This window comes from Prionailurus bengalensis, chromosome A1, assembly GCF_016509475.1.
Source record: "Prionailurus bengalensis isolate Pbe53 chromosome A1, Fcat_Pben_1.1_paternal_pri, whole genome shotgun sequence".
In the NCBI taxonomy this organism is placed as follows: domain Eukaryota; kingdom Metazoa; phylum Chordata; class Mammalia; order Carnivora; family Felidae; genus Prionailurus; species Prionailurus bengalensis.
Window position 1 is genome coordinate 189,890,188 of NC_057343.1, and position 22,575 is coordinate 189,912,762.

General features: G+C 36.2%; 1 protein-coding gene across 1 annotated transcript in view; it reads left to right on the forward strand.

Moving 5' to 3' along the window:
* RNF145 (ring finger protein 145) overlaps positions 1-19,881 on the forward strand; it is a 59,309-nt gene extending 39,428 nt beyond the window's left edge. The window contains exons 6-11 of the mRNA XM_043597043.1: positions 503-678; positions 3,960-4,100; positions 6,749-6,931; positions 14,636-14,783; positions 15,669-16,025; positions 18,264-19,881. Coding sequence (XP_043452978.1) covers positions 503-678; positions 3,960-4,100; positions 6,749-6,931; positions 14,636-14,783; positions 15,669-16,025; positions 18,264-18,650 — 1,392 coding nt within the window. The 3' untranslated portion in view covers positions 18,651-19,881. The remainder of the gene's footprint in view (positions 1-502; positions 679-3,959; positions 4,101-6,748; positions 6,932-14,635; positions 14,784-15,668; positions 16,026-18,263) is intronic.
* Positions 19,882-22,575: the final 2,694 nt, after the last annotated feature.

The window sequence follows — 22,575 nt, forward strand, 5'->3', positions numbered from 1 at the left end:
GGGGGAAAAAAGACTTGCTAACTGTCTTCTCTCTCCAGTAAACTCCAGTGATTATTCTGCCTTCATCAAACTGTTTCACCTATAAAATTTCCTGACTAAATCCTGAAAAAGTCTTCCTTTCATATTGCCTGTTTTTCTAGCCACTCAAGCACTATTGTATCATTTAAGGTAGTCCTGATTGATCATTATGATTTACAGATAAGTCAGTTTACAACCTGCCTTTGATGTAATTTTACTCTGAAAGTGACTTTACTCTGAACCATAAGGGGAATTTATGGTGGTCATTTGATGAGTGTGTGTCGTGTTAACAATAATGAAAACTCAGTGAATTTTTAAAAATGTGGTGCTTAGTGACTGTATAGAGAAAACTTCAAAGGAATTTATCTGAAACAACCTTACAGTGAAAAAAAGCTATTTTATTTTTCTCTGTATTACTCTTTTATGTTTAAATGTGTTTGTTGAAGTGATACAAGATGTTTTCCTGTCTTATTTTCTTACTCAGGTAGTAGAGGTATATGGCCTTCTAGCCTTGGGAATGTCCCTGTGGAATCAACTCGTAGTCCCTGTACTTTTCATGGTTTTCTGGCTCGTCTTATTTGCTCTTCAGATTTACTCCTATTTCAGTACTCGAGATCAGCCTGCATCACGTGAGAGGCTTCTTTTCCTTTTCCTGACAAGGTAATTAATGAGAACATGTGATACTGTACATAACCTTAGGAAGAGAAAACGTTGATCTAGGAGTAGTAAGTTTTGCAATTAACTTTTCCCAGTTATATTAGAATACCCCATATTTAATTGAGATAGGATTTTCATTCAGTGGATGCCTATGTCTGGCAGTGCAGGGAAGGTGCTAATGTAATAATGGTATATTAGGTTTCGTCAAATGATTTGTGAAAAGGTACATAGCAAATTTTAAAAATATTTTTTCAGAGGCCCCTGGTTGGCTCAGTTGGTTAAGTGTCTGACTTCAGCTCAGGTCATGATCTCACAGTTCGTGAGTTTGAGGCCTGCACTGGACTCTGTGCTGACAGCTCAGAGCCTGGAGCCTGCTTCTGATTCTGTGTCTACCTCTCCCTCTCTCTCTCTGCCCCTCCCCCGTTGGTACTCAGTCTCTCTCTCTCTATCTCTCTCTCTCTCAAAAATAAACATTTAAAAATATAATAAATAAAAATATTTTTTCAATTTCAAGGTAAATTATTGGTTGGGTAAATAAAACATATGTTACTAAAAGTAATTATCATTTACTGAGTATTTAATATATGCTAACCACACTACTAAACACTTTTCTTCACACTTAATCTTTACAGCAACCCTGAGAGATAGGTGCCTCTATTATCATTATCATTTTAATAGCTCAGGAGACTGTGCCAAGAGTAACTTGCCCCAGGTGACACTGGTAAAAAAAACAAAAACAGTGCTGATCTCAAATCCCATCTGAGTTCAAACCCTATGACTTCCTCTTGCACTATGCCATATTATTTCATTTTTAAGTTTTTTTATTTTGAGAAAGCAAGAAAGTACAAGTGAGGGAGGGACAGAGAGAGGGAGAGAGAGAGAGAGAGAATCTGCACGTCAGCACAGAGCTCAACATGGGGCTCAAACCCACGAACCATGAGATCATGACCTGAACCAAAGCCGGATGCTTAACTGACTGAGCCACCCAGGCACCCCTATGCCATGTTATTTTTAATGTTTTGCTTCATTATTCAGATACAGTCAAATAATTGGTGAAATAAGTATATCCTAATACTTTTCTGTTTGCCCCAAAGGAATTCTAAGACTTAGTTTTTAAGATTTAGATTTTTTAAAAAAATGGTCTTAAGTCATCAGAGTCCTTTTTCTACTAAAGTATCTTTTTTGTGAGCTTATGCTAGATCTGTATTTGTTATTTTTCCACTCTTGAATTTGAATCTCAGGCCCCCAGTCTAGCACATGGGTTTGTGTGTGTGTGTCTGTGTACACACACACACACACACACACACACACACACACACTATCTTCATTCCCTGGTACATAAAGGCAAGACTGAAACTCTGTCCTTCAGGAAAGTACATATAAGCAGATCAAAGGGTTTTTTGGTATTTTTGTTTAATTTGGTTTTTTAATTTACATCCAAGTTAGCATATAGTACAACAATGATTTCAGGAGTGGATTCCTTAATGCCCCTTACTCATTTAGCCCATCCCACCTCCCGCAACCCCTCCAGCAACCCTCTGTTTGTTCTCTATATTTGAGTCTCTTGTGTTTTGTCCCCCTCCCTGTTTTTATGTTATTTTTGCTTCCCTTTCCTTATGTCCATCTGTTTTGTAGCTTAAAGTCCTCATATGAATGAATTCAGATGATATTTGTCTTTCTCTGACTTAATTCACCTAGCATAATACCCTCTAGTTCCATCCACGTAGTTGGAAATGGCAAGATTTCATTCTTTTTGATTGCTGAGTAATACTCTGTTGTATATATATACCACATCTTCTTTATCCATTCGTCCATTGGTGGACATTTGGTCTCTTTCCATACTTTGGCTCTTGTTGATAGTGTAAGCAAATAAAAATTTAAAATTTTTCATTAATAGAGCCATTGTTTCTCGGCCAACCAAATGATGGAGCACTGTGCACTAAGTGGTGTAGGGAAAATGTTACACAGAATTAAATATCAATAAAAATGTCAGAGGACATACCTATTTTAGTAAATAAGTAGAATAAATTTATTGGCACTGAGTCTGATTTTGTACTTTAATTAATTATTTATTTATTTTTAAATGTTTATTTTTGAGAGAGAGAGCATGAGGAAGGGAGGGGCAGAGAAAGAGAAGGAGACACAGAATCCGAAGCAGGCTCCAGTCTCTGGAGCCCCATGTAGGTCTCGAACCCACAAACTGGGAGATCATGACCTGAGCCGAAGTCAGACACTTAACCAACTGAGCCACCCAGGTGCCCCTGATTTTGTACTTTCTGAAAATAACAGCTTTAATTGATAATTAGCTTCTATAAACATGCAATAAATTGATACCAAATACATTTTGATAGCCAACTCATTATTAATGAAGTTTCACTGCTATTGGTATTTATGTAATTACTATGGAAGTTTTATGCAGAATTTTAAGATGATCCAAAAAGTAATTCAATTTAAGGAGAAAAGAAATAGAATTCTGTGGTTAACCTAAGCATGGGACTGGGATTGGTTGTGTTTTAAACCAGATTATTATCCATTAGAAAGCACAATCAAATGAAGTGTAGCATGGTGTAATAGGCTTAATAAATCAATAAGCTATGAATGAATTTGGACTTATTTAAAAAGTAAGAAAGTAATAGAGATTTTATTTTTTATTTTTTTATTAAAAAATTTTTGTAATGTTGATTTCTGTTAGAGAGAGAGAGAGACAGACAGAGCACAAGTGGGGGAGGGGTAGAAAGACGAGACAGAATCTGAAGCAGGCTTCAGGCTCTGAGCTGTCAGCATAGAGCCCAGTGTGGGGCTTGAACCCATGAACTCCGAGATCATGACCTGAGCTGAAGTTGAACACATAACTGAGCTACCCAGGAGCCCCTAATACTAATACTGAGATTTTAGATGACGTTTAGGTGTCTTGCCCAAGTAATTTTTCTATTCCTTTTTTATACATACATGCATACATAATTGTATGTTTCTTAAGGTTTGAACAAAATTTTAAGCTCTTACTGCATTTGAAAGAGATGATAAATAAAAATAGACTTGTTTCAGATATGGTTCTATATACTGAATATTTGCCAAAGAGATTTTTAAAAAGTGTAGGTTAGGATAATAATAAGAATGGATTTAAATTATTAGTGGAGTGGTCAGGTGATTTTACCTTAAATTTTGTTTGGGTGTTTTAATTGATAAGGATCAGAACAAGCTTGGTGGTTATTTGAAGGCTTAAGATGGTTTTATTTCCAGGGGAAAACATTTATCTATCAATACCCCCACCCACTCTTTTCTAGTATTGCTGAATGCTGCAGCACTCCTTACTCACTTCTGGGCTTGGTCTTCACGGTTTCTTTTGTTGCCTTGGGTGTTCTGACACTCTGCAAGTTTTACTTGCAAGGTTATCGAGCTTTCATGAATGATCCTGCCATGAATAGGTAAGTTCTTGACTATGAATATCTCTAGAAATTTAAATATTATATATAACTTGAAGAAGTAATGATGAATTTCAGAGGAAATGGTATTTTGAAGGTTTGTTTTTTTTTTTTTTTTGAATGGTTGAAACTATTTGGATTAAAAATACTATGAAAAATATAACTGAATTTCCATATGTAAAAGATGGATTTTTATTGTTTGTACTTATCAGTATATACTGGACACTTTCCTAGAGTTAAGAGATTAAAAAAAAATTTTTTTAATGTTTATTTATTTTTGAAAGAGAGAGCATGCACGAGCAGGGGAGGGACAAGAGAGAAAGGGAGACACAGAATCCGAAGCAGGTTCCAGGCTTTGAGCTGTCAGCACAGAGCCCGACATGGGGCTCAAACTCACAAACTTTGAGATCATGACCTGAGCCGAAGTCAGATGCTTAACTGACTGAGCCACCCAGGAGCCCCAGAGTTTAAGAGATTTTTAATAGCTTGTTTTTTTCCATTTGAAGTTAAGTGTAGCCATGTTAAAATCAAATTTCTGTATTTGATACTTGCTTAATTTTTTATGGTTGGACATAAATTTGATACTGATTGAAGTTTCAAAGGATGCATTAATGATAATCCAAGAATAGTTAATCTAGTTGTTATTAAATCACTAAGATCAGATATTGGGAAACCCTGTTTTTGGAACTTGTCATAATTTCTGTTATCTTAATGTAAGAATTTTTATTGGTTTCATTTATATAAATTTAAAGAATCTTAAAGTCTTTAAATCTTTATGGAATATTTCAGAATTAGTAGATGGTGAGTACCTTGTAAATGGAAGAAATAAATTTTTTTTCTTGGTGTACATTTTAGTTTTTTTATGAGAAAAGAGAAAAACTTCTACCTTATAACCTTCCTGCCAGTCCCAGCTAACACTTTTGTAATGGAAAAAAGAAGGGGGGGGAGGGCAAGAAAGAAAAATAATTCATGTATAAGCTCACCAAATTAATACCATTCAGAAAATACCAAACGGGAAGTGACAACTCTTCCTTCCCCTGCTTGTCATTTCCTTTCCCCAAAGGTAACAGCTATAGATCATTATTTTAAATTTTCTTATGGGGAAAAATGCATATATATATTTTGTTGTTGTTCATTTCCACATACTGTAAACAGTTCTGCACCTTATTTTTTCTTTTAAATAGTTTTTAGATAATTTGTTTATGTCAACAGAGACATCCTCATTTTTTTGATTAAAGCATAGTATTCTAAAATATAAATGTATTTTTTTTTGCTATTAAAAATTGTGCTATGAGTATCTTTGTATATGTCTCTCTTTTTTTAACTCTTAATTAGGAAAATTTCAAATTAACAAAGTTGAGAGAATAGTAAAATGAACCTCCATATACTTGTCACCCATCTCCAATAATATGGCCTATCTTCTATCATGCATGTCCTTAACAACTTCACTTACTCTGTCCCCTCCATAACTCCTGGCTGCATTTGTTTGGCACAAATCTCAGATATGATACCATTTTACCCACAAGTATTTCAGTCTCATATGAAAAAACATAACAACAATAAAATATTCATTCCCAGTAAGAGAAGAATTCCTTGACCTCAAATTCCCAGTTGGTGTTCATATTTTCCTGATCTTTTTTTTAAAACATTTTATTTGCTCAGCTTCAGATCCAAATAAGGCCCATATTGCAGTTGGTTAATATCTTTTAAGTCTCTTTTAATGTTTAGGTCCTTGCTGTCTCTCTGTATTTTTTCCCCCTCTCATTTTATTTGTTGAAGACACTTCATTGTTCTACTTAATTTTTCAGAATCTGGATTTTGCCAGTTATATTCCCATGATGTCACATAACATGTTTTATTATTCACTGTGTTTTCTCTTACATATAAATTTTTTGTAGTACATCCATAGGGTAAATTATTACCAGCAAGATTATTGAGTTAAATTGTGTATATATTTTAAATTTATTAGCAAATTTTTCTCCAGAAAAGTTTTACATGTTTTATGTCAACATTAGTGTTCCCATTTTTTCTCAGATTCCTTGTCAGTGCTTGGGTCATCAGACTTCGAAATATTTGCTAATTTGTGGTTTTGAAAATTGGACTTAATCCTTTGTTCATTTATTTGTAAGAGTTATTTATAAATCAAGTCAATAGGATAAAAAAGATCTATCTCTAAGGATTTTTGTATATATTTTCCATATGGCAATTGAATTTCAAAAAAGTTTGTATTTATGTCTTCTGGTTCTTATGGTCTGCTTAAAGAGACCTTTCCTACTTCAAGATTATGAAGACATTCACCTATGATTTTATCTTTTATAGTCAGGAAAAAGCTCATGATATAAATATGTGTAATTCAGTGGATATCTCAGAATGGTAGAGTGCCTGGCTCATTAGCAAAACCTTTTATTTATCTTAGAAGCTGCTTTTATTCTCATTGTATGCTAAAATAATAGTAATTATGTTTTACACATATAGTGAAATATTATGACTATTACATAGTCATTATATTGTTATTACATGTCAGTGTTATATATTATATGTGTTATATCAATGTTATATGTATTAACATTCTGATCAGGATTATTTGCTCATGGAATGAAATGAGATTCTGATTATTGTTTGTTTTTCTAAAAATGTGTGTTTTTTTTTAGGGGCATGACAGAAGGAGTTACGCTGTTAATCTTGGCAGTACAGACTGGTCTCATAGAACTACAGGTTGTTCATCGGGCATTCCTGCTCAGTATTATCCTCTTCATTGTTGTAGCTTCTATCCTACAGTCAATGTTAGAGATTGCAGATCCAATTGTTTTGGCGCTGGGAGCATCTAGAGACAAGTAAGAAACTTCCTAAAAATTTTTTGTAATATTGTAAAATATGTAGATTTTTTTCGAAGATTTTTTTGAAGATTTTTTTGAAGATAATGTTTAGAGACAGAACATGGATGAATAATTGGTATTAGCTTAAGGTGATGAGTTTACATTTTTAAATTTTTTTCTATATGTTTAACATTTCTGTTTTTTTCCTCTCAAGATGCCTATAGTTAGAAATCACATCAAAGACCATGTAATTATGGGGCGCCTGGGTGGCGCAGTCGGTTAAGCGGCCGACTTCAGCCAGGTCACGATCTCGCGGTCCATGAGTTCGAGCCCCGCGTCGGGCTCTGGGCTGATGGCTCAGAGCCTGGAGCCTGTTTCCGATTCTGTGTCTCCCTCTCTCTCTGCCCCTCCCCCGTTCATGCTCTGTCTCTCTCTGTCCCAAAAAATAAATAAACGTTGAAAAAAAAAAATTAAAAAAAAAAAAAAAAAGACCATGTAATTAATTACAAGTCAGTGTTTTTCTTCTTCAGAGATATTTAATACTTTTTATATTTGTCCAATTTTAAAATGGAGAGCAGAAAATTCAGTCCAAGAAATATACCAAATAATTTTATTTTATGTAATGCTAAAGCAGAGAAAGCATTGAGAGAAAGGAGAAGATAATTGGAAAGAGAGAAATAAAGGCTCTCAGGCAGTCATAAAGATAGCTATTAATGGAATAACTGCCTCATCTGATGGCATTTTAGAACCATTGCAACTTATTGAGGTTTTATTTTTTTTAATGTTTATTACTTTTGAGAGAAAGAGAGGCAGGCATGAACAAGGGAGGGGCAGAGAGAGGGAGACACAGAATCTGAAGCAGGCTTCAGGCTCTTAGCTGTCAGCACAGAGCCTGATGCAGGGCTCGAACTCACAGACCACGATGCGAGATCATGACGAGCTGAATTTGGACACTTAACCAACTGAGCCACTCAGGCGCCCCCAACTTAGGTTTTAATGGGACTTTTTGACACCTTCTGGGACCAAGTGAAATTAATAGCTGCATTCATGTTCATGCCATACCATATAGAGGTTTTCTTAAGGAATAAAAGTCAAATTATCATTTAGCTCTTTAAGATACAATTTTAGCTTATTATAGTTTATACAAGGGCATTCTATAAGAACGCTTAAAATTCAGTGTCACTTTTTTTCCAGCATCCATTCACACTCTCTTGATTTTTGAAATATCTGAATTTATTGCCGCTTTGGTAGTGTTTTATGAGTAAGGGAACAGGTGATCTTTTGGGAGATCGAAATTTGATAGCAGATTTTTAAAACATTCCAAATTAACATTTTGTAGTTCATCAGATTTATCTTTCTATTCCCATATCCCACATTGCTGAACATTCTGAAATTTTTTCTCAAATGGTAGAATAGCTGACAGAATCCATTTTAATTCATTCATTTATTTATTTATTTATTTATTTTTTTCAACGTTTATTTATTTTTGGGACAGAGAGAGACAGAGCATGAATGGGGGAGGGGCAGAGAGAGAGGGAGACACAGAATCGGAAACAGGCTCCAGGCTCTGAGCCATCAGCCCAGAGCCCGACGCGGGGCTCGAACTCACGGACCACAAGACCGTGACCTGGCTGAAGTCGGATGCTTAACCGACTGCGCCACCCAGGCGCCCCAAGAATCCATTTTAATTTAAATAAACTTTGATTTGTTTCAGATAACCTTAATCGTTACAGTTCATTATAGTTATTTGAGATTTGGTTTTGAGGGTTGAAGTATCTCAATAGAAGCATTTAAGATGTTGAACTTGGTGCTGAACTCCCTTAAATAGCCACTTAAGTGATTGGGTTGTTTTTTATCTAAGTACAACACTATTTTGTCCTTTCTGGGAGTATCATTTGTAGTATTAATTATACTAATTACTTTGGCATATATTAGTAAGACTAATATAATACTATAGAAAGTTTGGGAAAGAGAAAAAACAATCTGTAATTCCACTGCCATAAGAACCATTAAATCCAGTTCTTGTTTCCTCCAGGATGTTGCACTAGCTTTATTTATTACTGACTTCTTCCTCCAAGGTCTCATGCAGAGGAAATTTAGAGGGAAAGGAGCAAAACTGAGAAGTATGAGAAAAATGTAACTTACTATAACTGACTCAAGAAGAATTTAAAAACCTGGATAGTTCTGTAGCTGTTAAAGAAATGAAGGCAAATGGTAAACAGATGGCAGTACAGGCAAGTTCCAAACTTTGAAGGAACAGATTATCCCTATTTTAAACATGCACTTCCAGACAATAGAAAGAATACTACACAACTCATTCTGTGTGGCTAGTATAATCCTTGTATTGAAATCAAACAGACAACTTGAGGAAGATAAAGTTTTATTTCACTCATAGTAGGAGGTACTGTGAAGCTTTTATAATACTGGCTCAAGTAGAAACAACTTGAGCATTTGAACAGGGAGCCCCCAAACAGATCTGTGTATGTGGAACTTTGGTATGTGATGGAGGTGGCATATCAGATGAGTGGGGACAGGTGGTAGTCTTCCATAATTCTGCTGGAAGAAAATGGTTTCTGTTTAGAAAAGGATGGAATGGGTTCCTACCTCACACCATAAACAAAGGATCAACTCTGGAATTTTAAGAGACCTGAAATGTCAAAGCAAAAAATTAAAACTCTACATAGGCTAGCATATTTTGGACCTTCAAGTGGGAAACAATCTCTTAAACTGACAGAACTGCTGGGAAAGGGAGACTAGGAGTTGAGAATGACTGTGAAAGCAGAGTGATAAATCTAACTATTAAAATTAACTTTTTAAACCTAAAGTTAACTTTACAAACTACGAGAAGATACTCGAAGTATTTATACTCATCCAAGAATTGATATCAGTACACAAACAGCTCAGATGAAGAAGAGAAATAGAAGATGAAATACATCTTTATCTTTAGGCTTTTAGTGAAAGAAGAAACACAGGACTATGAAGAGAGGTTCAACCTCTTTACTAATGGGGGAAATGTAAATCAAGACCACATTGAGGTGCTATTTTCAACCTCTGGGATTGGCAAGGAATAAATAAGGAAGGAAGAAGAGAGAGAGAAAAAAAATCAGCTGATACCTAGGGTGGAGGAAGGTCTAGATCACAGGGTATCTCTGGTTTCTGGTGGGAGTGTAAAGTGTAATGACTTTGGAAACAGTTTGGTCATTATCTCCTCCTACATGTATACTCAGGACATTCTTGCACATGCTCAGTAAGGACATGTAGAAGAATGTTCATAGCACAATGCATAGTAGCAGACATCTGGAAACAACCCAAATGACATGTTTGGGAACAGGAAAGTGGGTGAGTAAATGTGATAATTGTCACCATGGAATATTAGAAATCTCGTGACACATAAAACAGTAGGAGTGATTCATAACATTATAAAGTTAAAAAGTAAGTCCAAAAAGATGACAGTATAGAATGTTATTTTTATGTTAAAAACAAAAATTCTAAATCTCTTCTTTAGGAATACATACAGATTAAAACTCTAAAAAGGGAAGCAAGCAAGAGAGTAAAGAACACTTTCATTGTATGGAGTGAGGCAGGATATGGAAAAGGCAGGCCTTCCATATGGTTAAATGGGGGTTATTGTCCAGGCCCTCCCTTTTGTATGGGGAGATAGGTTCGTGAAGGCTTGCTACAATATTTAAGAGAGCTAATTAGGTTACTAACTCAGTAAAGAGAGGGACACCCACAGACCAATGGCAATAGTGCATTCTGAATCAGGGATTATGATTAATTCAGGGTACTGGGTTAAGATTAAAAAAGGAAATGAAACGTGTCTTAATTCTCAAATTAGAGAAACGAGATAATATTGATAATTCATGAAACATTGCTTCTCTCTGTCATTAAAGAAAATAATTATTAGGGGAAGAATCCTCACATGTCTTTGGAGTTGCTTAGACTAGAGGTAATTTTCAGTGTTTAACTTAAAAGGGTGTCTCAATTTTAGCTATAGAGATATTTGTTAACTTTTATCTATAAATTTTACTCCAGGTCTTAACAAGGAATTTTAGGATGATGGTCTACTTATTCTAATTACGTAGTAGATAATTCAAATGACAAACTTTTTAAAAAAAATGGATTGGGGTGTTTATAAGGTATATTTTATTGTATAGTGCTTAACCTGGGTTTTTTTTTTTTTTAATTTTTTAAAATGTTTTTAAGCTTTATTTATTTTTGAGAGAGAGAGAGTGGGCATGAGTGGGGGAAGAGCAAAGGGAGGAAGATACAGAATCCGAATCAGGCTCCAGGCTCTGAGCTGTCAGCACAGAGCCTGACGTGGGGCTTGAACTCATGAACTGTGAGATCATGATCTGAGGCAAAGTCTGACACTCAACCGACTGAGCCTCCCAGGCATCTGTTACTGGGATGAGGTTTCAATGTCATTTTCTGCTATTCTTTTTATATTTTATCTTAAATTAGATTTAAAAAAAAATTTTTTTAAGTTTATATATTTGAGAGAGAGCATGAGTGGGGGAGGGGCAGAGAGAGAATCCCAAGCAGGCTCCACACTGCCAGCACAGAGCCCGTCATGGGGCTCAAACTCAAGAAACCGTGAGATCATGACCTGAGCCAAAACCAAGAGTCAGACACTTAACCAATTGAGACACTCAGGCGCCCTTTAAATTAGATTTTTACTGCTTAAATAGATGTGTATATTTGTTTCTGTATATAATATACACACCTGTATTTGTGTTTATGTATATATATTTTTGTGTTTGTGTGTATACACACTTATGCCAAAATTCGACATAAATTGTAACTCTTGGCATAATGTAGTATATACTTCTCAGTGTATGTGTATAAATACATGGTTGTGTATATGTAAATATATACCTATTTTATATAAATGTATTACAGCTTGATTTTGAAAAATATATTTAAAGTTTTAAGGTAAATTACCCTATTTAAAGAAAATTTATAATTTATCATCTAATATAGTATAACTGTTACACTAATCCCTTCCCGCCTGCCTTTCTTTAAAAAAACTAAAATTGTTGTGCATCTCAAAGCAGAACTACTGACAAGTTTGTCTCTTAACTTCAGAAAGTAGAAATGCTTGCAAGAAAAGGTGTAAAACAGTTCCAAAGTGCCTGTCTTTAATTTTTATCATAATAATTCACTTTCTTCTCTGAATTACTAATTACAAGTAGACCCACACAGTTTAGCATTTAACTTTGTGTGTGGTTATTTTTCCTTCCCACCTATATTATAGTTAAAGGTAGAATGGGTGATTTATGTTACTTTTTTTTTTGTCTCCTTGAGACTCTACATTGATTTTAGATCACAGATGCTGATTTTTAATTAAAACAGTTTAATTTTTTTGTAGCCATGAGCTTTAAACTATTTTGGTTGAAATCTACATTTCCTCATAATGAACTTAAATAAGTGTTCATGTTTTATAGGAAATCATTAACAATTGTTAAGTCTTGATATTCACTTTACATAGATTGTAATGGAGTTTTGTGTTTAAGAGGAAAAGACAGAGGGTTCACACTGTCTTTCTAGATTTGTAATTACTATGTTAAAAAATTAACTTTGGCCTTTATTTACCCAGGAAATGGAAACAGCTGATAAGTAAATATATATACATATATATATTTATATTATGTATATATATTAATCCCTTGTGGTGGCCCTCTATCATCTATTTACTTGGAAATTGGGTATATAAAGTAAATAGTTCTATAAGTAAACTTGCAGGGGAGTGGAAATCACACCTTTTTTTCCTGTTGCATGAAAATTTTCCAAAGTTCTGCTTCAGGCACTCAGGGAAGGTTTTTGTTTATGTATCTTCTACAACTTGGTATATAATCTGTCTTAAATTGGGATGTATTTAAGGGATGATTTATTAGAATATTGTGATGTATGAAAAGATACACAAAAAGAAAAGTTATGTTCCTTCTCCTTTTACCATAATCACACGGCCTCTGGTGTATGTATTCCACTACTGATGAGTAGGGTTAAAGTGGAGTCAGAAACTGAAATCTAAGAAGCCTCTTAATTTGTTGGTGTCTTAAAAGCATAAGGTTATACTATATTTCAAAAGTGTGTGTGTGTGTGTGTGTGTGTGTACACAACATATGTGTACACATACTGAACTATATATGAAGTATATATATGTAAACACATATATATATATATATGTACTTTATATATATTTATGTATACTTTATACCTATATAGTAACTATTCCCCCATGAGATAACCATAACTTTTATCCTGCTTATAGGGCTTTGCATTTGAGTGAATAGATAAGTAAGTAAAAAAATAAAAGGTAATGAAAATAATTTGAAAAATATCAGGCAAAAATAAATGTTCTAGTTTTATTTGGCACTTACTTCATATAAGCCTTTGTGCCTAAAAACTGAGCCATGTGAAGAAAGAGTTCTTGTTCTTTTTTTCAAGGAGTTTAAATTTGGGTGATAAGACATTTTTCTGGGTATGTACATATATATTATTTAGATAATATAAAATAAACATAAACATGTTTAGCTATATGATATATAAATATCTATATAATTGAAACAATACTACAGTTTATTTTTTTTAAATTTTTTTATGTTTATTTATCTTTGAGAGAGAGAGCACAAGTGGGGCAGAGAGAGAGACACACACAGAATCTGAAGCAGGCTCCAGGCTCTGAGCTGTCAACACAGAGCCTGACTTGGGGCTCAAACTCGCAAACTGAGATCATGACCTGAGCCAAAGTAGGACGCTTAACCAACTGAGCCATCCATCCAGGTGCCCTGAAACAATACTATAGTTTAGTGATTGGCCTGTACCAGTGTTAAGAATTCTGAGAGGATTGGTGATTCCTGGAGAAAGGATTCACATTACCTGTCTGTGTGCATATATTTGTTCAGCTTGAGCTAGCCTAAAGGGTTTAGAACAAAAGAGAGTGGGACAGAGGCATTTCTGGTGGAATGTAAGAATGTTTGTATTTTTCTTAGAATACAGTTAATGAACCATCTTTGCTTATAGTGAGGAAGAGATGTTGACAAGTTTAGACCAAGAAATTGGGAGTAGAGGAGCTCAAAAGCCAGGCTAGGAAGTTTAGAACAGGTTTTGGCAAAATTACCCTAGCAGAGCTGTAGGAAGATTAGGCAGTCCATGTCCAGGATAGATTAGGCACCAGGAGAGGAAGACCGGCTAGTAGGTCCTACATATAACACAGTGGTTCATAGTTTTTCACCCCCAAGCCTGACAGATGAGGATTAATAATATAGCTGTTCACTGGAGCACCATTCCTGTTAGTAATATTGTACTCACAGTAGCAGAGATTTTCATCATGGCGCAGTGGGTGGAGAAGATGTCTCATGACTTAAAACCACAAATTACTCTTGAAATTGCTAGGGCTTAATGCTACAAAAGCCTAAAATCACTTTGGAATTGGTAGGAGTGAGAATGGAACCGAAAGCTAACCATTAGGGAAAAAAACACAAAAAGAAAAAAAATTGATGGCACTTGGCAATTGACTGTGGAGAGAAGAGGTGAGTCGGGGGCATTGAAATACCAAGCCTATGACACTTGCCCTGAAATTTAGCACAGTGATGGGCACGGACAAGGATGCTCAGTAAACTGGGAAATGTAAGCACAGCCCAAGACCTATCAGTTGCTAATGTGATCGTTGTGCTCCTGGGTGACAGGTACTTTAAAGAAATACTTTTCTTTCTCTAGGAGTTTATGGAAACACTTCCGTGCGGTGAGCCTTTGTTTATTTTTACTCGTGTTCCCTGCTTATATGGCTTACATGATTTGCCAGTTTTTCCACATGGATTTTTGGTTGCTTATCATTATTTCCAGCAGCATCCTCACCTCTCTTCAGGTAAGCCTAGGAGTAACTAACTTTCTGCAATAACTGATTTTGTTTTCCTTCTTGAAAAGAAATTAAACTTCTTCAGGATTAATGATTAGAAGTAGCCTGTTTAGGCGATCACTTCCCAACTTATTTGTCAGAAAATATTACACTGATTTCAGCATAGGAGTTAGATGGTAGGTTATTAAAATACCAGACCTGTCTATGTCACTGTATTTTTATTACCAAGGTAATTAAACTTTGCTGGTTTTTTAAATGATACACAACTATCATGTAAAGCTTAAATTAATAAGGAACTCTAAAATATTAAAAGATTTTATAACTTGCTTGGAGCACATTTTTAAAGTAAATACCTACTCAGAAATATCTTTTGTTTCATGGTATATATAAATATATGACATACGTGTGTATCACACATGTATATATACAACTGATAATACTGCCCTGGAAATGAAAACCTTGTTGTAGTTTGAAGGTGGCTGTTTGCTGCTAGATCAGTAAAAAGTAAAAAAATATAGCACTGGCAACACAGATTTATTCATTGTTCCCCGTAGGGGTAAAGGTTCTTTGAAAGTTGAGGAACATGTATGACTACAGAATTAGGACAATTTAGATGGAACGTTAATAGGTTTTGATGATCTGGGGAATAAATGGAAAGGATGAGTCAGAAACTAATCAGAATCATTTTTAAGAAAGTTATGTCTCAAGGTGTGGCTTTCTGATAGCGAATGCCTGGATTACTGAGAGCACCCACATTTTAATGACACCACTGTCTCTAGGTATTAAATATGGCACCCTAAAAGTATTTAGGAATGTTGTTATTGCTTAAAGTCTATGCAAAGCCTTTATTAGTGGTAATATTCTGTTTTAAAATAATGTGATTTTTTTTTCCAGGTTTTGGGAACACTTTTTATTTATGTCTTATTTATGGTTGAGGAATTCAGAAAAGAGCCAGTGGAAAACATGGATGATGTCATCTACTATGTGAATGGCACTTACCGCCTCTTGGAGTTTCTTGTGGCCCTCTGTGTGGTGGCCTATGGTGTCTCAGAGACCATCTTCGGAGAGTGGACCGTAATGGGCTCAATGATCATCTTCATCCATTCCTATTATAATGTGTGGCTTCGGGCACAGCTGGGGTGGAAGAGCTTCCTTCTCCGCAGGGATGCTGTGAATAAGATTAAATCATTACCTATTGCTACAAAAGAGCAGCTGGAGAAACATAATGATATTTGTGCCATCTGTTACCAGGTAACTTGCACAGTAAGAATCCATTTGGGTGGGTCATACAATGTATCTCCTGGGACTTTAACCATATTAACCAAGTTTAAGTTAAATTTCTAGGCAGAATTATTTCCTGGGTTTAAAAAAAAAAAAAAAAAAAAAAGTTTCAAAGATTATTAAAGACCTGATAGACTATTTCCGTTTTATTTCTAAACTAAGTTTTTAATTTAGTCCAAATTCTAATTTATTGTTATTTTCAACATTGCTCACCCATAAATAAAGGAAAAACAGGTCAGGTGTATTTTATATTTACTCCTGAATACACACACACACACACACACACACACACACACACACACACAGATATATGTACTATCAAGTATATACTATCAGGAGTCAGCAACTTCTGAAAAGTGGTGTGCCAAGATTCTGACTCTTTTCCTTCTGGTATTTCCAGGGTGGGGAAGAAGTATTCATTTACTTAACATAGTTGGAGAGAGTGTGTGTTTACCTGTGGGTTGATGGATATCTGAGATGGAGATAGCCTGTGTGTATGGACGTGGGGTAGAGGCAACCAATTGGTATGGCACTGTATTCGGCCTTCCTGGCATCTTTGGCATGTGTGCCATGAATAGCTGATGATTGCCCTCTATTAAAACTGAAAGATAGTATGTAAAGGAGTTTGGAAATGTCACAACAAAAAAATAGGCCTAGAGTTTAGTCCCCAATAACCTGTGCAAGGGGGTGGTTGAGTAGCAGCTTTTATAGCTTAACTGTACTGTCAGAAATTGTTCCTTTAAAATTGCTCTTAAAGAGCGTGTGCTAGGGGAATAAAACTATAGATGGTGTCACTGAGTATGAAGGAATGTTCTTTCTCCAAGGCTGTTCTACGGTTTAATGTGGTGTGTGTATCTGTGTGTTTAACACTATCTAGTACAAGAATTTTGTCTAAGAATAAAATGCAACTACCACTTTTTTATTGTTACTAGAACATACCTTGGGTACTCACAGAATAATGTTTTCCAGGTTGATTTTTGCATTTGGGGGAACTAAGGAGTATTGTAGGTTCCCCCCAAGTGAAGTGGTCCTGGTCTTAGTTCTGGTTCCTTTGTGCTTGGTAGCCCTGTTGTATGCAGGACAAAGCATGTCAAAGACCCGTACATCAGCTTTAGCAGCCCATACCTAAATGTTCCATCTCTGGGATTTAAGAGTCCTCTTTTTGTATTTCCTGTTGTCACATCACTTTTTTGAGGTGCTAGAACTACCTGCTGATATCACACAGAAAATGAAAGTCAAATTGCTTAACTTCCCAGCTGGCTGCTTTTCCTTGGATGGCTTTCTGCTTAAAAGTTGACTCCCAGGTGTTACCAGTTTTTGGCAAGGAATTTATGTGACAACTACAACTCCTTGTTTTGAGACTTCAAACAAAATTAATGGTTGTGTCACCAAATGTAAATGTTTACAATTGAAGCATCATGTCCTCAGCCTTCTCTCTTTAAATATTTCTTCTGCAAGGAATATTAATGCAAAATACACCACTTCTTTCTTATTGCAGTAGTTATCAAACTTGAGTGTGCATAAAAGTCACATGGGTGGCTCGCTGTAATTACAGATTTGTGAATGCCATCTTCAGATATCCCAATTCAGTAGAACTGGGGTGGCCCAGGAATGTGCATGGTTAACAAGCACTCTGGTGCTTGTGATGAAAGTTAAGAAATGCTGGTTTATACGGACCTTACCTTGAAGACTGCGTTACATTGTCCCTAATGAAATTGCCACTTCCTTGCCAATACCCTGGTGTTATGTGGCTGACTTTGTCTCCTTGCCAGTAATTTCATCATGGAATAATCTGTCCAGCTGTGTTGAAGCATTACTGTGGAAAGTCCTGCCTTCATCAGATTTTCTGAGGTTCTAATTACGCTCATGCCGTGCTGGGGGAGACCCAGTAATCACACTGCAATAGTTGTGTGATGCTCATGTTTCATACTGAGGCAGAAGCCAGTTAAGTTAGTTTCCTTCTCATTTTTGGTTTTTACTTTCTTTTTTATTTACTTAGGTAGTGGTTCTTGCATTTTGGTATAAAGGGGTCTCTGATGGCAGGAGGATTATTATTATAATCTAAAGTGAGTTTTATTCTAAGAGCTGTGTTACAAATTTTATATGGGGAACTTGTGGGAAAGAAATGATGAAACTAGAACTTTTGGGATTAGCAGCAACGATTTTAGATAATAGACATTTATGAGATACCTTTCCTCCTGCTTCTAGGACATGAAATCTGCTGTGATCACACCTTGCAGTCATTTCTTCCATGCAGGATGTCTCAAGAAATGGCTGTATGTCCAGGAGACCTGCCCTCTGTGCCACTGCCACCTCAAAAACTCCTCCCAGCTTGCAGGGTTAGGAACGGAGCTGGTTCCACAACCTCATGCTGGAGCTGAGCAACACATCATGCTTCAGGAAGGTACTGAACCTCCAAATCAAGAGCATCCTCCAGGGACTGGGATGCAGGAAGGTTCTAGGGACAATAACGAATGCATTGTCACACGATCAGATAACCAGGAAGGGACTTGTGATCCTAAGGAATATCGTGTTAGTGCAGAAGATGAAGTATGTCCTGTTGAGGTCAGCCCAGAAGAAAAGAAGCAGAAGTAATGCTTTGATACTCTGGAGAAGTTAACTCACTATGAAATTCGCACTCAGATTTGAGAAATGAATGTATAAGATGATGAGGCAGGAGACTTGACATTCCAAGAATCTGACCCAGGAAGTACTCTCAGTGGAGACTGCTGGCTTTCATCCCCTTGACATTGTGGGAGAAATTTTGCAATGAATGCTAATCAAAATGTATTTCTGTATGCTATGCTGATATAGAAGTTTGCCAACAAAATTCAGCCTTAGCAGCTTCAGAAATTGCCCCTGACTTGGAAGGGATAAATAAAATCACATTTGAGTGCTTGAAAGGGGCTAAAGAAAGAAGGATAAAGAGCATCAGGACAGCGTGGGAAGAAGCAGGCCGAAGCAGAACAGACCTCTCACTCTCTATGGAACAGGATCATTCTTGTTACAAAGTATGAGTAGTGACCAGCCCTTGTCACCAACCCCTTTCCCTTAGTTAATTGGGACTCAGTCAGGTGATAATTGAGTTTTGTACAGCACTGAAATGAAATCAAAGATGTAGGAGCATTGATTGTATTCAAAGATTGAAGCACGCTCATACTTCGTATGTGCTTTAGGGGGTGGGTGGGCACTTGGGCCTTGCGGGTGCATTCATGTAATCTGAGACTCTTGAACTTTATGATGGAGTCTCCAATATTTTGATGTATATGAAACTTTTGTTAATATATTGTATACTGTGTTGGCTGTGTGAAGTAAACTAAAACTCTAATGAACACTTTGGGGTCCACGTTTGTGTAGGAGACCAAAGTGGGAAGGGCTTTAGGGCACTGATAGAGGCCCTTAAGTGTACTTTTCAATGCTGTGTAATGTTTAATTCTTGCAACTGAATCAAAACAGTGTTAAATTATGGCAATATTTGCACTTTGGGAATGAGTACATAACTGTATGATCACACTCTGCAAATGCCACTTTTAAAGCTGTTAATAGACTTTGCACCTTTTCTTTGACAAGGATGTGTCATATTTAAATTTTTACATTCATCATGGCTACAGGTAGAACTGGGGAGGGGGGAATGTAATTTTTTATGGGAATTTTGATATGAAAAGAAACTAGTCATTTATTTATACAATAGGCTTGGCTCAAAAAGTGTTTTTCAGACTCGATATTCCTAATGTGGGATGTGACTTTATTTTATTTTTAGTAGCAAATTTGGATGTAGACTGACAGACATAGCTGAATGTCTTAATAAATTTAAATTTGAAGATAACTGTGTTTTGTTCCTGTGATGGTTATTATTGTGAAGTGCTTGAAATCGTGTTCTTGGGAGGTTTTTGTTTTTATCCAACCATATTTCTTTCCTTTTTTTTTTTTTTAAATATTTATTTATTTTTGAAAGAGAGACAGTACATGTGTCAGGAACAGCAGAAAAAGGGAGAGAGAATCTTCAAGCAGGCTCCATGTTATCAGCACAGAGCCCGACACAGGGCTCAATCTCAGAAACCTTGAGATCATGACCTGGGTTGAAATTATGAGTCAGAAGCTTAACCTACTGAGCTACCCAGGTGCCCTGTCCAATCAGGTTTCTTATATCTTGATCCCTGTCAAAAATGCCCTGCAGGTGGCAAAACTTTTTGATTGGAAATGACCAGCTCTTTGAAATCTTCTACACTGGTGGAATCAAACCTAGCTTTGCATCAGAATATTTGGGGAGCTTTTTAAAAAAAGTACATATTTCATGGATAGGGCTAGAGGGTATTAACGCTAAGTGAAATCAGTCAGACTGAGAAAGACAAATGCCATATGATTTCACTTACATGTGGAATCTAAAAAACAAAACATGAGTAAGCATACAGAAAGAATCAGACCTATAAAGTCAGAGAACTGATGGTTCCCAGACAGGAAGGGAATGGGGGAGGGGCAAAATGGGTGGAGGGGAGTGGGAGGCACACACTTCCAGTTAGGAAATGAATAAGTCACAGGGACGAAACGTATAGCAGAGGGTATATAGTCGATGGCATTGTGATAGCACTGTGTTGTGACAGATGGTAGCTACACTTGTGAGTGTAGCGTAACATAAGAGATGTCTAATCACTGGCACACACCTGAAACTAACATAACATTGTCAACTATACTCCCCCAATTTTTTTCTTTAAAGAAAATTTTAAATTTTTATTTATTTTTTAAATTTATATCCAAGTTAGCATATAGTGCAACAATGATTTCAAGAGTATATTCCTTAATGCCCCTTACCCATTTAGCCCATCCCCCCTCCCACAACCCCTCCAGTAACCCTCTGTTTGTTCTCCATATTTAAGAGTCTCTTAGGTTTTGTCCCCCCCCCTTGTTTTTATATTATTTTTGCTTCCCTTCCCTTATGTCCATCTGTTTTGTATCTTAAAGTCCTCATATGAATGAAGTCAGATGATGTTTGTCTTTCTCTGACTTATTTCGCTTAGCATAATACCCTCTAGTTCCATCCATGTAGTTGCAAATGGCAAGATTTCATTCTTTTTGATCGCCGAGTGATACTCCATTGTAGATATATACCACATCTTTATCCATTCATCCATCGATGGACATTTGGGCTCTTTCCATACTTTGGCTAATGTTGATAGTGCTGCTATAAACATTGGGGTGTATGTGCCCCTTTGAAACAACATACCTATATCCCTTGAATAAATACCTAGTAGTGCAATTGCAGGGTTGTAGGGTAGTTCTATTTTTAATTTTTTGAGGAACCTCCATACTGTTTTCCAAAGTGGCTACACCAGCTTGGATTCCCACCAGCAATGCAAAAGAGATCCTCTTTCTCCACATCCTCGCCAACATCTGTTGTTGCCTGAGTTGTTCATGTTAGCCATTCTGACAGGTGTGAGGTGGTATCTCATTGTGGTTTTGATTTGATGATAAATGATGTTGAGCATTTTTTTCATGTGTCGGTTGACCATCTGGATGTCTTCTTTGGAGAAGCATCTATTCATGTCTTTTGTCCATTTCTTCACTGGATTATTTGTTTTTTGTTATTGAGTTTGAGTTCTTTATAAATTTTGGATACTAACCCTTTATCTGATATGTCGTTCACAAATGTCTTCTCCCATTCCATCGGTTGCCTTTTAGTTTTGCTGATTGTTGACTTCCTTGTGCAGAGCTTTTTATTTTGATGAGGTCCCAACAGTTCATTTTTGCTTTTGTTTCCCTTGCCTCAGGAGACATTGCTGCGGCCAAGGTCAAAGAGGTTTTTGCCTGCTTTCCCCTATAGGATTTTGATGGTTTCCCGTCTTATATTAAGGTCTTTCATCCATTTTGAGTTTATTTTTGTGTATGGTGCACGAAAGTGGGCCAGGTTCATTTTTCTGCATGTCGCTGTCCAGTTTTCCCAGCACCACTTGCTGAAGAGACTGTCTTTTTGCCATTGGATATTCTTTCCTGCTTTGTCAAAGATTAGTTGGCCATACGTTTGTGGGTCCATTTCTGGGTTCTCTATTCTGTTCGGTTGATCTGAGTGTCTGTTCTTGTTCCACTACCATACTGTCTTGATGATTACAGCTTTGTAATACAGCTTGAAGTCCGGGATTGTGAAGCCTCCAGCTTTGGTTTTCTTTTTCAAGATTGCTTTGGCTCTTCGGGGGTCTTTTCTGGTTCCATACAAATTTTAGGATTGTTTCTAGCTCTGTGAAGAATGCTGGTGTTATTTTGTTAGGGATTGCATTGAATATGTAGATTGCTTTGGGTAGTATTGACATTTTAACAATATTTGTTCCTCCAATCCATGAGCATGAAATATTTTTCCACTTTTTTTGTGTCTTCTTCAATTTCTTTCATAAGCTTTCTATAGTTTTCAGTGTATAGATTTTTCACCTCTTTAGTAAGATTTATTCCTAGGTATTTTATGGGTTTTGGTGCAATTGTAAATGGGATCGATTCCTTGATTTCTGTTGCTTCATTGTTGGTGTATAGGAAT